This window comes from Prunus avium, chromosome 5, assembly GCF_965620075.1.
Source record: "Prunus avium chromosome 5, drPruAviu1.hap1.1, whole genome shotgun sequence".
Classification (NCBI taxonomy): domain Eukaryota; kingdom Viridiplantae; phylum Streptophyta; class Magnoliopsida; order Rosales; family Rosaceae; genus Prunus; species Prunus avium.
Window position 1 is genome coordinate 19,009,642 of NC_142288.1, and position 15,052 is coordinate 19,024,693.

Sequence of the window (15,052 nt, forward strand, 5' to 3'; positions counted from 1 at the left end):
GGTACCCTAAATGGGTTCCGTCAAGGAGAATAAAACTAACTTTTTTGAGTAAAATACGTGAGATATATATATATATATATTATGGGTAGATAGGTTGTGTTTTGATGAAAATACCACTTTAAAGTTGATCACGTGACCAATTTTAACGAATATTTTGATGAAATGCGATAAGAGGGACCAAATTGATGTGTTGAGCAAAATATTAAGGACCAAATTGATTGATTTGAAAGTTGAATGACTCAAATGAAGACTTTTGAAAAATTCATGAACCTTTTGTGGTAAAAACCATATAAAAAATTCAATGACCAAATGTTTACATTCATGAAACAGAAAAAGTTCACACATACCAAACACAAGTTTAACAGTATCTTAAAATTCGAGTTTCTCCCCTTGTAAATTAAATTAATTTGAATAATTTAGACTCATAAGTTTGGCTCCATCAAACTCTCCCTGTAAATTAAATTAATTTGAGTAATTTAGACTCATAAAGACTTCTAATATTGGTCATTCATAGCCGGTATTTAAAAGAAAAGTTTAACAATATATATTGTTAGCAAGTAAAATAAATTTATAATTCATACTAAGAACTTAAAATATGGGACAACATAAAATATTAACGTCCTTTTTCTTGTCGTTCCGTCAGAATGGTAGAAGAAGATTGACTTGGGTAGCTGATAACAGCCAATCCAATCCAATAAAATCCAACAATCACCCATTTGATCTAAACCAATTTGAAGACCCAACAAAACCAACACAGTAGCTAGCAAGTGAGTGAAAAGAGTAGAAGAAAACACAAATCCAAATTTCACCCATGGCTGCTTCAAATATAGTCAAGTATGGGATTGTAGGGGTGGGCATGATGGGCAGAGAGCACCTCATCAACTTGCACCATCTTCGCACCGAAGGCGTGGCGGTGGTAGCCATAGCTGACCCCCATGTTCCTTCCCAAAAGCTTGCTCTTGATTTGGCACAGTCTTTTAATTGGCCTATAAAGGTATGGGCTCTGCTGTATTCTCTAACTGTTTGATATGGTGCCAATATGGTTCACCTCCAAAACCTTATTGTAAATTGAACACAGAGTTTTAAAAGGTTGAAATTCTAATGGGCAATGATCAGACTTCAGTTCCCTATTTTTTTTTTCCATGTTTGTGATCTATTTTATCAAGTGATATCTCAGAAATAAGGTTTATGACTTGAAGGGTTTTAAAGGTTTTTTCAGCACACAAGGAGCTATTGGACAGCCTGCTCTGTGATGTAGTGGTTGTGTCATCTCCAAATATGACCCACTATCAAATTCTGATGGATATCATCAACCACCCCAAACCCCACCATGTACTGGTGGAGAAGCCGTTGTGTACAACAGTAGCTCACTGCAAAGAGGTCCGTCGATCTGAAGTACTGTTAATTCTACTTGCATCTCATCTTTTTTAGATATAACCCATTACATTACCTTTGATACATAAGGTTGAAATAGTGCCTTTGAACATAATCTCTCTCTAAGGCACTACTTCAAGAAATTGAACTAATTCGAATGATAGTTTTTGATAGTCTTTATTTCTTGTTAACTGTGACTAAATTTTTGGGACATGGATTTTTGACAGAGTGTAGGGAATGAATGTGTTAAAGTTATAGTGAAACTCAAATATCTGCTGAGAATATTTCTGAGGGATTCATATTTTTCTACATTGTTGTAGATTAGTGCTAGATTTATCCGTGTCTTACTTAGTGTGACATCTATTTGTTATTTGATTTAGAGCATATTTTCCACATTGTAGTAGCTTTCTATGTTCAATCGTGTGGGGTTTAGCCGCATCTTGACAACTATTGTGTTATCTGATCTAGAGCACATAATATTTGACAGTATGATGTCTGACGTCTGACCCAGTCTGGTTCTATCTTGCTATGTTCAATAAATAATGAGTGCTTGTTTCTTATTGAATTGCAAATCAAGTTTCTAGAGTTGTTATTTTATCACTCAATGATTAAATGAAGATGAACTGCTCCTAAGTAGTAGGAAGAATGCATTGACAAGAAAATTCAAGACAATGTGTCCAACCCAATGCAAGCACCCTTTGAAGTATGAACATCGTTTCTTTTGTGTTCATCTTAATATTCAGTGCTTACACAAACACACACAGATGCACATGTACATATTGGTGAATATACGCAGATGTCACAGAATATGTTAATGCTTTATCTCGTACATTTTACAGCATATGTTACTATTTTCTTTTTCCTTGGGGGAGGGTATTTTTTTCTGTCCATAAATAAGTGATTGATCTGCATCATATAGTGTGTGTGGAATTAGGTTGTAAATGCTGCCAGAAAGAGGCAGGATATTCTGGTTCAAGTTGGACTGGAGTATAGATACATGCCACCTGTTGCTAAACTGATAGAAATAGTGAAGGGCGGATGCCTTGGACAGGTAAAAATGGTGGCAATCCGTGAACATCGTTTTCCTTTCTTGGTTAAGGTATGTAATGCAAGTGAATTTTCAATATTCATCCTGTTGTAGTTCATCTTATGGAACCATGCTTGTAATAGGTCAACAATTGGAATCGGTTCAACATTAACTCTGGGGGGACTCTGGTAGAAAAGTGCTGCCACTTCTTTGATCTGATGAGGCTGTTTGCTGGTGCTAACCCTGTTCGTGTGATGGCTTCTGGAGCGATTGATGTTAACCACAAAGATGAAATATATGATGGAAAGGTAATTTTACTTTGACTGAGATTTGAAATATGTCATTCACTTTCAAGGTCAAAAGAAGAAGTATGTATTGACCTGATGTGCCAAACACAATTTCAACATTTGGCTTGTGTTTTGAGAAGGATTAGATTGCTTTCAGAATTAAAAAGTCATAGAGAGATTCAAACCAAACATGCTTTTAGTTAGTTATGCAATAAGGTTCACTAGTTAGGGCAATGGTTTTATTCAAATAGAGCAGTCCAGTCTTTGACTAAGAGACCGTTGTCATGCCTGAAAAATGGACTTTTTAAGCTTACTCAATTTCAAAGAGGAGGCCTATGTTTGTGAAAGTTAAAAGCAAAAACATTTTGAATTGTTCTATTCTTTGGAGCACTAGACCATTCATTACATTTGTCTTTTTCTCTTGTTTTGCTTAGGTACCAGACATTATTGACAATGCATATGTTATTGTCGAATTTGACAATGGTTCTCGTGGGATGCTTGACCTTTGTATGTTTGCTGAAGGGACTAAAAATGAACAAGAAATATCTGTTGTTGGTGACATAGGAAAGGTAGCTCTCTGTCTCTATCTCTCTCTCTCTCTCTCTCTCACACACACACAAAACGATGCCCTTCTATTAGATTAAGGCCCTTACTGCTGACCATTATTGGTAATGAACCAATGTGACATCCCACCATTGTCTCTTTGCTGTACAATTATTAGATTGCAATTTCCCTGACCTCTGCTGAACGCAGCTGTCGTTTAGGTTATGCTTGCAGGTGGGTTTTCCTGTCATTTTTATTCAACTAACAAACTTTTAACAGGGGGAGGCCTTTGTTCCTGAGAGTATTGTCCGTCATGGTACTCGAGTGGGAGGGAGAGATGGTGTCCAGACTTTAAAAGCTGAGAATGATCAAATAAAGTGGGTTTCTTTTTTCCTCTTATTTTCATCTGTTCATATTTTGAACTGCCCTTTGGGCATTGTTCAAGTCTTGGAAATTTCTCACAAATGCCTACCCCTTTAATGTGATTCTGAATCAACTTATGTTTCAGATATGATGGGCTGCATCATGGATCTAGCTATTTGGAACACCTGCACTTCTTATCTGCAATAAGGGCTAAAGCAAAAGCGCCTGCTGTAGATTTGCATGATGGATTAGTTTCGGTTGCCATCGGAGTTGCAGCACAGCTTTCCATCGAGAAGGGCCGATTTGTGACGATTGAAGAAGTCATGAGTTAGTTGAATTGTAAAGTTTCTGTATAGGTCTTGAATCATTGTCCCAAAAAACAACGTATAGGTCTTGAATCCCTGATGTTGCTTTTGTGGGTTGGGGGGAAACTCTTGTTAACAGTTTCTCCTTTCCCTATTTGAAGCATGTGCAAATTAATGTTTTGTTCATCTGTTAATAAAATCCCATCAAATAGCTTTGACTGATTTCCTTCTCGTTAATTTTGTGAAATCACCACTTCCATTTTATATGCATTCATCAATCACCACTTCATTTAAAAACAAAAATTAAGATGTCGAAATTTGGAACTAACTAAAATTAATTGTAAGTGTACATTGAGTAATGCAAATTTGGGACTAACTAAAATTAACATGGTTCTAACATGAATTTCTTGCTCATGAATCCTAAATTTGTATGAAACTGTTTATGCCACATGGCAGTGTAAAGTGGTAAAACGAATTCAGTTACATTTACTTGAACTCACTCGAGGACCTAGGTTCAATACCCTCTCCTAATATTGCTCGTATAAAAAATAAAGTTAGTGTTGATTTTAATTTTGGCCAGAGTTAGAAAGGAGATGGGAAAACTCACACGCGGGTATCATGAGGCTTGTACTCAGGTCCACTTGAAAGCATACCAAAAGCCTAGTCGAATCCGAGTAACCCTCCATTGGTTTGTGGTGAATTCAAAATAATAAAAAATTATCATTAAATTTCATCACATACACGAGAAATTATACAATGATACTGTATCACCACGTCAGCCGGTGATACTTCCATTCAAAATATGCCACGTATTATTATTATTTTAAAATAATTAAATCTTTTTATACAGCTGGACTTTCAATATTTTTTTATCTTTAAAATAAAATTGAGAAAATAAGAATATCCAAAAGACAGAAGAACCACCGCCCACCCCAACCCTGGCTCCCTTGACTGACGCGCCCTCTCTATCATTTTCTTCCTCCGTCCATATCTCTATTCCATAAACAACGACCATATCTCTATTTCATTGGATCAACGTGCAGAGAGCATCATAACGCCTTTTTTTTTGGGCTGATTTTTCTCCACAATATTACCAAAGGGATTAAGATTCTCCTTCTCCTCCTCCTCCTCCATCACTCACTTCCTGATACATATTAAGACAAAAAAACACCAACCCAGTTTACAGTTTACTTTTTTTTCTTGAGCTATGCTTGAAAATGAAAACCCAAGTTGAAGATATAGATTTTTTTCGAACTGGGTTTAAGTGATGGATACTCCTGACATACTTAGAATATATGATATTGGTTTTGTTTTCTGCTCCTATGGTTTAAGAGATCTTGCAGATTTTTATGGAGAGAGAGAGGGAGGGGCGGCAAGCAGTGGGAGTGGGGAAATTGGGTTGGGTTGGGGTGGGAGGGAGGTGGTTATGGCGTCTTTTGTTTTTTGTCTTTCTAAAATTTTATTCTAAATGTAAATAATGAATTTTAAATACAGCTTGAAAAAAAAAATCAAATTTATTTAAAAATAATTGACACATGACGTATTTTGAGTGGAAGTATCACCAGCTGACGTGGTGATACGGTAATATTCTATAATTTCTCCACATACACAGTGCAGACGTGGCACGTGTTCAGAGTGACAGTCACTCGTATAAAAATAGCACTCTGGCGCTGGCGCGCAATACAAAATTCGTTGAAGCAAAGAGTGTAGAGAGCAAATGGAAGACGACGCAGGAGAGAGATCGAGCTTCGTTATCGGCCTCATCGAGAACAGAGCTAAGGAGGTACGGTCTTACATCTCACACTTAACCGCTCCGTTTCTTTGATTGTTTGGTTTCCGAGAAAGTGCAGGAAAGGAAGAGAAAATGGAAGATAACATACAGTTTATAAGCTTAGGTTAAGTACCTCAGTATCTGGCACCGAGAAAGATGTTTTGGCTTTATCAATCCGGAAATTGAAAATTAAAAAAACGCAGGATTCTAATTTAGCGCTTGGATTTTCAATTCTTGGTTATGTTTTAGCTGAACTCGTACTGGTCCTGCTTTTACTTCTCTTTCTCTCTCTCTCTCTCTCTGTAGGAACTTGTAGATTTGTAGTGGTGATAAATGTTGAACTACTTAAAAACTGTTTTACATCCTGGAAATTTTAGATTTGAATATATGCGTTAAGCAATTTTGTGAAGGTGTGATACAGTGAATATGATCAATGAAGATTAGTCATGTGATCAGAAAAAGAAAAAGAAGATTTGTCATGTTTAATGAAGGCCTAGGTCTGCGCCTACAAGGCGTGAGATTGCTGGTAAAATGAGGATATTTTGTATAGGAAAATTGGATATAATTATTTCACATAAAGAAAAGAAAAAAAAATTCCTATGGCTGAACCAAATATGGTAACCTACCCTTGAACGTTTCCTTATAGACTGTAGTTTTCAGACTCATTATAACTGGCATCGTTTCCACATCTTTTCCTTGGTTTTAAGTTTATAATTGGATTGAAGAAATTGGTTTGTGACATTGCACCTAAAATCGGAAAAAAAATTTGTTTTTGATTATGGTTCCTTCCAGCTGATTAGCTGAAGGTTATCTTGTGGAGATGAACTAATTTTTTATTTCTTGTTATCAAGTAATTTAGAATACCTAGCTGACCCGAAGTATCCTGACAGGTGGGAGTTGCAGCCTTTGATTTAAGGTTGGCTTCTCTCCATCTTTCTCAATATATTGAAACTAGCAGCTCATATCAGAATACAAAAACTTTGCTGCAATTCTATGATCCTATGGTGATAATTGTTTCACCGAACAAGCTGGCACCTGATGGTATGGTTGGAGTTTCAGAATTGGCTGACAGATTTTATGCTACAGTCAAGAAGGTCAGGTTCCTTAATTATTAATGATCAACTGCTCTCTCTCACTTTGTTGTTTCTTGGTGTAACAGACTACTGGATGCCTATGAGATTATCTCATATACGATATTCACTTGTTTAATAAACTAAATTACTGTGCTCATTCTGCAGGTTGTAATGGCCCGTGGTTGCTTCGATGACACTAAGGTTATGTTAGAGATTCCTTATCCTCTAATATTTGCATCAAAATGGGTGGTTGACTCTTGAAGCTCACAGCTTAGAATGCCATTGTTGGTTTCCAGGGTGCTGTGGTGATTAAAAATCTAGCAGCAAAGGAACCTTCTGCACTAGGATTGGATACTTCTTACAAGCAGTATTACCTCTGCTTGGCTGCAGCAGCAGCTACAATTAAGTGGTGCTTTCAGAACTTGAGCTTTCTAATGTTATGATGTTGCAAAGCCTAGGCTATTTGTTTTTATTATGAAATAGGAAGTTCACCATATTTGGAATTTGGGGTTTAAGAGTTTTCTTTAAGTAATAAATTAAAGAACCTGACTTTTTTTTTTTTTTTTTAAATTTTACCTGATGTCATTTGCTCTTGTTGTAGATAGAACATTCCATGTTAAATGTTCACCTTTTCAGTTTCCTTTTGAATTTGTTACCAACATGCAAGTTTCACCGTTCTAGCATCTGTTGCCCTTGCCTTTTTTTTAAGTAATGGATCTAATGCATGATGCACAGGATAGAAGCAGAGAAAGGGGTCATCATTACAAACCACTCACTTTTGGTATGAGTTAAATAATGCACGTTCCTTCATGATCTGTAAAATAATAACAGAAGAAAGTAGGTGTTTCTATATCAATAATATCCTGTCTCTTAAAGAAAAATATAAATCAGCTGTCTCCATGGAGAGACAGAGCAACAACAATTTGTTTTCGTTCACCTTTCTATTCACGCTAAGAACTCCCATCAGTCTGTACTGCTATCCAACCCTGTTTTGTCTTTATGAGGAAATAAACATTTACTTCATTGCATTTATGCCTCTCCAGGTCACTTTTAATGGATCATTTGCCCATATGAATATTGACGCTACTAGGTACTCTTCCTTTCCTGTGATTTTATCTTGAGCTTAGCTCCCTTTTATGTATCAAATAGATCATGTTTTTGTGATATTAGGAGAAATTATGAAGTATTTTAAATAAAGATGTGATGGGTTAAATGCATTTTTATTTTTAGAATCTTGGGTAATGACTTTTGTAGTTGAAATTTATTGGCAGTGTTCAAAATTTGGAAATCATTGAGCCACTTCATTCGACACTTTGGGGAACAAGCAACAAGAAAAGAAGTTTATTGAACATGCTCAAGACAACAAAAACTGTTGGAGGGTATGTGTGGTTGTTCACTGGATTGATCAGTACTTTGTATATTTTTATAGTTGCAATTTCTCTTCTAAACTTTGTACTTTATGCTTCTTAGTGGTGGTCAATCTCTCCTTTATAATTTCTTGTCACTTAAATCTGATGTGGAGCAATTTATGACTTCAGGTCTAGACTTCTTCGTGCCAATCTATTGCAGCCTTTAAAAGATATTGAAACTATAAATGCCCGTCTTGATTGCCTGGTCAGTGTTATTTATTCTCAAATATCTCTTTTGGAGCTATGTAATCCATTTAAAATACTTTTGAATCTGTGAACCTTCATTTCTCTGTGTCGAATTTAAAGTAAAATGAAAAGGGATCATGTTATATGAATTGAAAAGTTGGGTTTGGCATAGACCATCTGTGGATATTTTTTGCATGGTTATAGATATAAAAAGCAAGAATACAATGATTATATAAGATGGTACTTTTGGAACTGACATGCAAATGCACATTTTGTCTACTTTGTTTCCTTTTGAAATACACATAAGGTGCTGAATTTTGAAGTTACTGAACTGGAAAGTGCATTTTGCAGCTAATTGTTTATGATCCTCAGTCTCCTTAATATTTGTTTTTAGGATGAGCTCATGAGCAATGAACAGCTGTTCTTTGGACTTGCTCAGGTTTTGAGTAAATTTCCCAAAGAGAGTGGTAAGAGGGAAGAATAAAGGAAAATTTAGTCCTGACAAAGTTAGTCCATCTGTTCATATCATGAACAAGTTGAAGTTATGTATGCTCTCATGCAGATAGGGTACTTTGTCACTTCTGCTTCAAGCCAAGGAAAATAACAAACAAAGTCATGGGTGTTGATTATGCTAGAAAAAGCCAGGTCTTGGTTTCAAGCATTATTCTCCTCAAAACTGCTCTAGATGCCTTGCCTTTACTCTCGAAGGTAAAATTTACAGTAACAGATGTTGATATCAAGCATTATTTTTCTTTCCGATACATTTACTGTGCTCAAAACATGTTCAAAAGTATCAATGCTTGGTTAAATTCTCAGGTTCTTAAAGATGCAAAGTGTTTTCTTCTTGCAAATGTTTACAAGTCTGTATGTGAAAATGAGAAGTATGCTGCCATTAGAAGGAGGTTTGCTTCCAAGCTTGATGATTCCAGTGGATCATCTGTAAATTTGTTTCTCCCGACATCCCTAACTGGTTTGAAGTTTAAATTGGAATCTGTTTTGTGTAATGAGCTCTATTATCCTGATAGGGTCGAATTCAGAGGCATATTTTACTGGAAACAACACATTTTCATGCATTAATATGCTCATTTGAAGTGTATAATTGATCCGGATAATGGGAAAGAATAATTTCATGTTGACAACTAATTTAAAGTTTATTCTTAACCTCTTGATATGATTTTGGTGCCATGATTATGGTCTTGCGTACAACCCAAAACACTTATGTACAATTTTACAGAGATATGAACTTAAACTCAGGCGTTGGGAACCAACTTACCTAACGAAGTTGATCATAAAGTCTATGAGCTAGATAGTAGTTATATTATTTCCGTTAGATTAGATAGGGTCGTTCAACCCCAAGTGCCAGGTCCAACTTACCTGATGAAGTTGATCATAATTCTGAGATTCAACCCTGAGCACTAAAGTAGTTATCTTATTGCCATACCATTACGTATGATGCTAAGGCAGTCGTTGTTGGTGATTATAGTTTCAGTATGATAGAAATTTTCATGCCTGTAGGTTCTTACTTGCTGTGTGATGTGTTTAATATCCCATAGACTTCGTTTTCTAAATCAAGTATGAACGATATCACTCATTTACACAAGACGCTGTATTTCTTTCAGGATTGGAGAGGTGATTGATGAAGATGTGCTTCATGCACGGGTTCCTTTTGTAGCCCGCACACAGCAGTGTTTTGCTGTCAAGGCTGGAATTGATGGACTTTTGGATATTGCACGGAGATCATTTTGTGATACTAGTGAAGGTTTTTTCTCATTGCATATGCAGTTCAAATTCTGTTTAATTTCCCTTTTATTCATGTTCTATATGTCTTTTGTTTTCTTATATTTGAGATAAAGGGCCAATTTAATATTCTCAATGATGAATTAACAGCTATACATAATCTGGCTAACAAGTATCGTGAAGATTTCAAGTTGCCCAATTTGAAACTCCCATTTAACAATAGGAAAGGGTTCTACTTTAGCATTCCACATAAGGACATTCAAGGGAAGCTTCCTAGTCAGTTCATTCAGGTTTAGAATAAACTTGCTCTAAAGTACTAAACATCTCTTTACTAGTTTTTTCTGATTCTCATATGCTTCTCTGACATAGGTATTGAAACATGGTAACAATTTACACTGCTCAACCTTGGAGCTTGCTTCTGTGAGTACTACGACCCAATTTTCTATTTATACCAAATTTACTTACTCTAGGTTATGATTGTTCTATTATTCACGCCATTTTTTCATTGCAAAATACTACTTTTAAGGTTCTATTTGTACTGCCTTTATTGTCTGTGAACTGTTGGCATTTCCTTGATTAGTTACAACATAAAATGGTGCCATTTCAACTACAATGAGTTGAGTTATGCTTGTCTTTTAGACTTGCATATCAATTTCAGGGCAGGTGAATGAAATTGGTAACGATATATTTGATTGATTTTGCTAAGAACTTCAATTCCAAGGTGGACTCAGTTCCCATCTTTATTTTGGACTAACAAATTAGGTTAAGCAGTTTCTCAGAGATCATCTTCAGTTACAACTGTGAATTTTAGGTGGCGTTGTTTCAGGGTATGCATCTCTTGAAGGAACCTAGTTAATCAAAGGGATCATTCATATAAGACCAACTCAAACAGCAATCTTAGATATAGGTGTTGTTGGTGCCTTTATTTCTTAATTTTTGCAACATTTATGTGTTGTAGTTTTCCATGTCAAAAGATGTTAGTCTCAAACATTGTTCTGCTGAGTCAATTACTTGTGGCGTTTTTTAAAACAAAAATCAAGGCCTTCAACATAAATAAGAGTAAAAGGCAGCATGGCACTGTTTTATTAGTTGTTGTAACTTGTAATAACATTTTTGTGAATAAATCCGAGTTTCATTATAAAATTTTGTGTGCATGTGTCTATTTTATTATCAAGTATCAATAACATTTTATATCTTTGTAACTTCAACGAAGTTTCTGGAAAAATTACATTTATCTTTCTCCATTGCATGAAATTTACAGCTAAACGTTAGAAATAAGTCTGCAGCTGCAGAATGCTACATACGGACAGAAGTTTGCCTGGAAGGTTGTGCTAAACTTGATAAGCTTACACATCTTCTGTTTCTGAGTTCTTGTTACTTGTTCTACATCATTACTTTTGTTTACTTTCTTCATGGCACTTATATAAGCATTGATCTTTAGAACAATAAGCTTAGTGCGGTTGGCTTCATTTTGATCTTTTTGATCTTATTGCTGAACTTTTTGAACATCATCATTTACCAAATACTCAAGTTTACCAAACGATGATGTTTAGACATATGTAATGACCTTTTATGTTCATGAAGCCTGTGATATCTTCTTATATATGTTTCAACTGTTGCAGTGCTGATACCATCATAGATTACTGATTTTGATATCTTATATGCAGAATTAGTAGATGCCATACGAGAGGATGTTTCTGCACTCACACTGCTTGCAGAGGTCTTATGCCTTTTGGATATGATCGTTAATTCATTTGCACATGCCATTTCCACAAAGCCAGTTGATCGTTACACCAGACCAGAATTTACAGGCAAGTTGCTATTGTCTGGAATTATCGCTCATGACTTTGGATGTTCAATAGGGGAAATGCTTGATTCTATCATGTTTACTTATAGATAATGGCCCCATGGCAATTGATGCTGGAAGACACCCTATCCTAGAGACCATACACAATGACTTCGTTGTACGTAATGCTTTATTTTTTATAATTGGATTACTTATGCCAGATTATATCACACATATAAACCTTTAGCTATACTCTCTCCTCATGAATTTGCTTGAGATTCTGCAGAAAAACTATAGCTATTTTCTTTTTTCCTTTTTCCTTGCAGCCCAACAGTATATTTTTATCAGAGGCGTCAAACATGGTGCTTATCATAGGCCCAAACATGTAAGGAATTCTCTTTTCAAGTAATACATGGAAGTGTTGTTTTCTCATTCATTGTCTTGCCGGCTTCATCCCGTTATTAGTTGTTAGAAGACAGGTTAAATAGTGGAGATGAAAATCATATTTTTACCAAGAAACAGTAGGAAAATATATTTGACCATAAGCCTTATGGGCTTTGGACTGAAATTTATATATTTGACCATAGAAAAATATATTTGACCATAAGATGAATATTCATATATGTTTAAAGAATGTGACCAATTAGGTGATTGTTTGCTTGAGTTTAACTACGGAATGTTTCTGCCAGGAGTGGAAAGAGTACTTACCTTCAACAAGTGTGTCTTATAGTTATTCTTGCTCAGATCGGTTGTTATGTTCCTGCTCGCTTCTCAACTCTAAGGGTTGTTGATCGTATATTTACAAGGATGGGTACAGTAGATAATCTTGAATCCAACTCTAGTACGGTAAATTTTTCGAACTTCAATATCAGAAATATGGATCCCCCATATGTTTTAGTGATGCACCTTATTTCTATTTAATACGGAATATTTAGAAAGGAATTTTCTTATTATTTGTAACAGTTCATGACAGAAATGAAAGAAACAGCTTTTATCATGCAAAATGTCTCCCAGAGGTAGTAAACCACAAGATTTATTTAACCCTTTGAATATACAGTAATATCCAGTAATATTCGATCCATGTTGGACATAGGAGTCTGATTGTTATGGATGAACTTGGGAGGGCTACATCTTCTTCTGATGGATTTGCAATTGCTTGGAGCTGCTGCGAACATTTGTTATCACTGAAAGCGTAATCTCTTTTCCAATTTACCATTTACCAAGGTTCCAGTGGGTTACCTCAGATGAAATTTTATGAGTTTTGAATATGGAAAAGTTTAAAATGTGGTCCTTTAAAAATTGATGCACACGGTTTTCACTATCTTAAACATTTGAAGCTGCATATATATCACTTGCATTGAAGCTAAATGCTTCCAATTGTTGTGAAATCTGCGACGCATGGTTCTGAACTTATTAAGCATACGTAAAGAATGGAAGAATGTATGGGAGAAAAGAAACCAATTAACTCATCATTTTTTACATACTGCCATATGATTCGTCTAGATAAGTAGGCATACCACAAGACTGTACAGAAGTGAGACACATTTAGAAATAATATTATTGTTTAGTTCTATCTAGTTTTGGTAGTTAAGAACTTATTGTCTGTGTGGTCCTTTCTGTCAGTGCTTATCAACTACCATAGCTTTTGTTTACATTTTTCCAAGGATTTTTCTTATGAACGATGTCATACAAAGCCTAGTTAGTGATGAAATTTTATTTGCAGAAGCTGACATACCATCTTACTCAATCTTTCTCAGGTATACTATATTTGCTACTCATATGGAGAACCTATCAGAACTAGTAACCGTCTATCCAAATGTGAAAATACTTCACTTTGATGTTGACATTAAAAATAACCGTCTAGATTTCAAGGTAGTTTTTCCAAGATCCTTTCACTCTAATCTTGATTTTATGTGACTTTTGGTGGCTGAAAGTCTTGTCTGTTTGCATAGTTTCAACTGAAGGACGGAGCGAGACATGTTCCGCACTATGGCCTTCTATTAGCAGAAGTAGCAGGACTGCCAAGCTCAGTAATTGAAACAGCCAGAAACATCACATCCAGGATCACAGAAAAGGTGAATTATTTCGAGTAACCAAGAATTGAAAGTTATCTTATATATTCGCATTGCCATAAACATGGAGTCTTCTTTTTATATTGGTATTTTTCCTCAAAATCTGATTTAAGATGAAATAGGGCCAGGAATTTCCAGAACACTGCTACCCCTTGTCAAAAAACAAAGGAAGTGGTTCAGTCCCATTGCAATGCAATGTCATTGAAATCCATATAATTTATCTTATACCTTTTTGCCTTCTTTTTATCGATGGATCTGAATTAATTTAAGAGTGATTCTGGTATTCTGAATGGAAGTCCCTTCATCATGAACCGGTGACTAAGGAATTTAAAATTTCAATGTTTAGGAAGTCAAGAGGATGGAAGTAAACTGCCTCCAATACCAACCGATCCAGATGGCGTACCATGTTGCTCAGCGGCTTATATGTTTGAAGTACTCCAGCCAGGATGAGGATTCAATCAGAGAAGCACTGCATAACTTGAAAGACAGCTACATTCATGGAAGGCTGTAGTCTCAAGACCTTAAAAACCCACAATATTCTTTCCTCCTATTTGGGAAATGCCATGCAGAACATTGTTGTATTCGTAACACAACACGATGTCAAATTTATTCACCAAATGATATGGCGGTGTTTGATTTACTCAATTCTAAGCTCATTCAAAACCTCAATTATCTCCAACACATCAGTGACAGTAGAGAAAAAAAGTAATAAAACTCGTTAAATTTCAACTCAAGCTTGAGCTTTTGTATGCTCATAGCATAAAGTTAGTGAACCAAAAGAACTCAACTCATTTCATTGAATTGGCTTGAGGTTTCATCTTCTAATTAAAATCTTATTTTAAAAATTTTTGTCATATGTTTTTTTAATAGAAAATAATGAATATGAAAATCAAATTAATTTATTCCTGTACCCATTTCATTTAAGTTTTAATTTTTGCTTGTGTCTATATATGTTGTTCTCACCAGTTATTATCATTTAATCGAGCCAATAATTTGGTATCAAACTCACAAATTCAATGCTTTTCTCGTTTAACATCTTATCGAGATTTTGATGTCTACTGGCAACATGAATAGGTCTACCGTCTACAAAGCAGTAGACCAAATAAATCGAATTGGATG

General features: G+C 35.4%; 2 protein-coding genes across 3 annotated transcripts; both read left to right on the plus strand.

Moving 5' to 3' along the window:
- The first annotated feature begins 646 nt into the window (after window positions 1-646).
- On the plus strand, window positions 647-4,121 carry LOC110757196 (Oxidoreductase family protein). Its single transcript, XM_021958764.2, has 7 exons — window positions 647-994; window positions 1,210-1,380; window positions 2,309-2,473; window positions 2,545-2,709; window positions 3,123-3,257; window positions 3,511-3,608; window positions 3,740-4,121. The coding sequence occupies exons 1-7, from the start codon at window positions 812-814 to the stop codon at window positions 3,924-3,926; spliced, it is 1,104 nt and encodes a 367-aa protein (XP_021814456.1). The 5' UTR covers window positions 647-811; the 3' UTR covers window positions 3,927-4,121.
- A 566-nt stretch (window positions 4,122-4,687) lies between these two features.
- MSH4 (MUTS-like protein 4) lies at window positions 4,688-14,573 on the plus strand. 2 transcript variants are annotated; one of them, XM_088253596.1, is made up of 24 exons: window positions 4,688-5,682; window positions 6,561-6,764; window positions 6,909-6,944; window positions 7,040-7,149; window positions 7,479-7,524; window positions 7,787-7,833; window positions 8,015-8,122; window positions 8,282-8,357; window positions 8,733-8,805; window positions 8,901-9,046; window positions 9,155-9,240; window positions 9,958-10,097; window positions 10,226-10,365; window positions 10,445-10,495; window positions 11,337-11,400; window positions 11,743-11,886; window positions 11,972-12,039; window positions 12,188-12,246; window positions 12,551-12,707; window positions 12,825-12,877; window positions 12,955-13,053; window positions 13,619-13,733; window positions 13,814-13,936; window positions 14,280-14,573. In XM_088253596.1, exons 1-24 carry the CDS (start codon window positions 5,617-5,619, stop codon window positions 14,442-14,444), a joined length of 2,376 nt encoding a protein of 791 aa, XP_088109722.1. In that variant the 5' UTR covers window positions 4,688-5,616; the 3' UTR covers window positions 14,445-14,573. The 2 variants fall into 2 exon arrangements, with proteins under 2 accessions (XP_088109722.1, XP_021814329.2); XM_021958637.2 differs by having other exon boundaries at window positions 4,689-5,682; window positions 7,040-7,152.
- The last annotated feature ends 479 nt before the right edge of the window (window positions 14,574-15,052 follow it).

Coding starts and splice junctions, on each gene's coding strand:
- MSH4 (XM_021958637.2), top strand. CDS start 5,617: ATGGAAGACGACGCAGGAGAGAGATCGAGCTTCGTTATCGGCCTCATC. Junction 7,525..7,786: donor TTACAAACCACTCACTTTTG/GTATGAGTTAAA, acceptor ATGCCTCTCCAG/GTCACTTTTAATGGATCATT. Junction 9,047..9,154: donor CCTTGCCTTTACTCTCGAAG/GTAAAATTTACA, acceptor TTAAATTCTCAG/GTTCTTAAAGATGCAAAGTG.
- LOC110757196 (XM_021958764.2), top strand. CDS start 812: ATGGCTGCTTCAAATATAGTCAAGTATGGGATTGTAGGGGTGGGCATG. Junction 995..1,209: donor CTTTTAATTGGCCTATAAAG/GTATGGGCTCTG, acceptor AGGGTTTTAAAG/GTTTTTTCAGCACACAAGGA. Junction 3,609..3,739: donor GCTGAGAATGATCAAATAAA/GTGGGTTTCTTT, acceptor CTTATGTTTCAG/ATATGATGGGCTGCATCATG.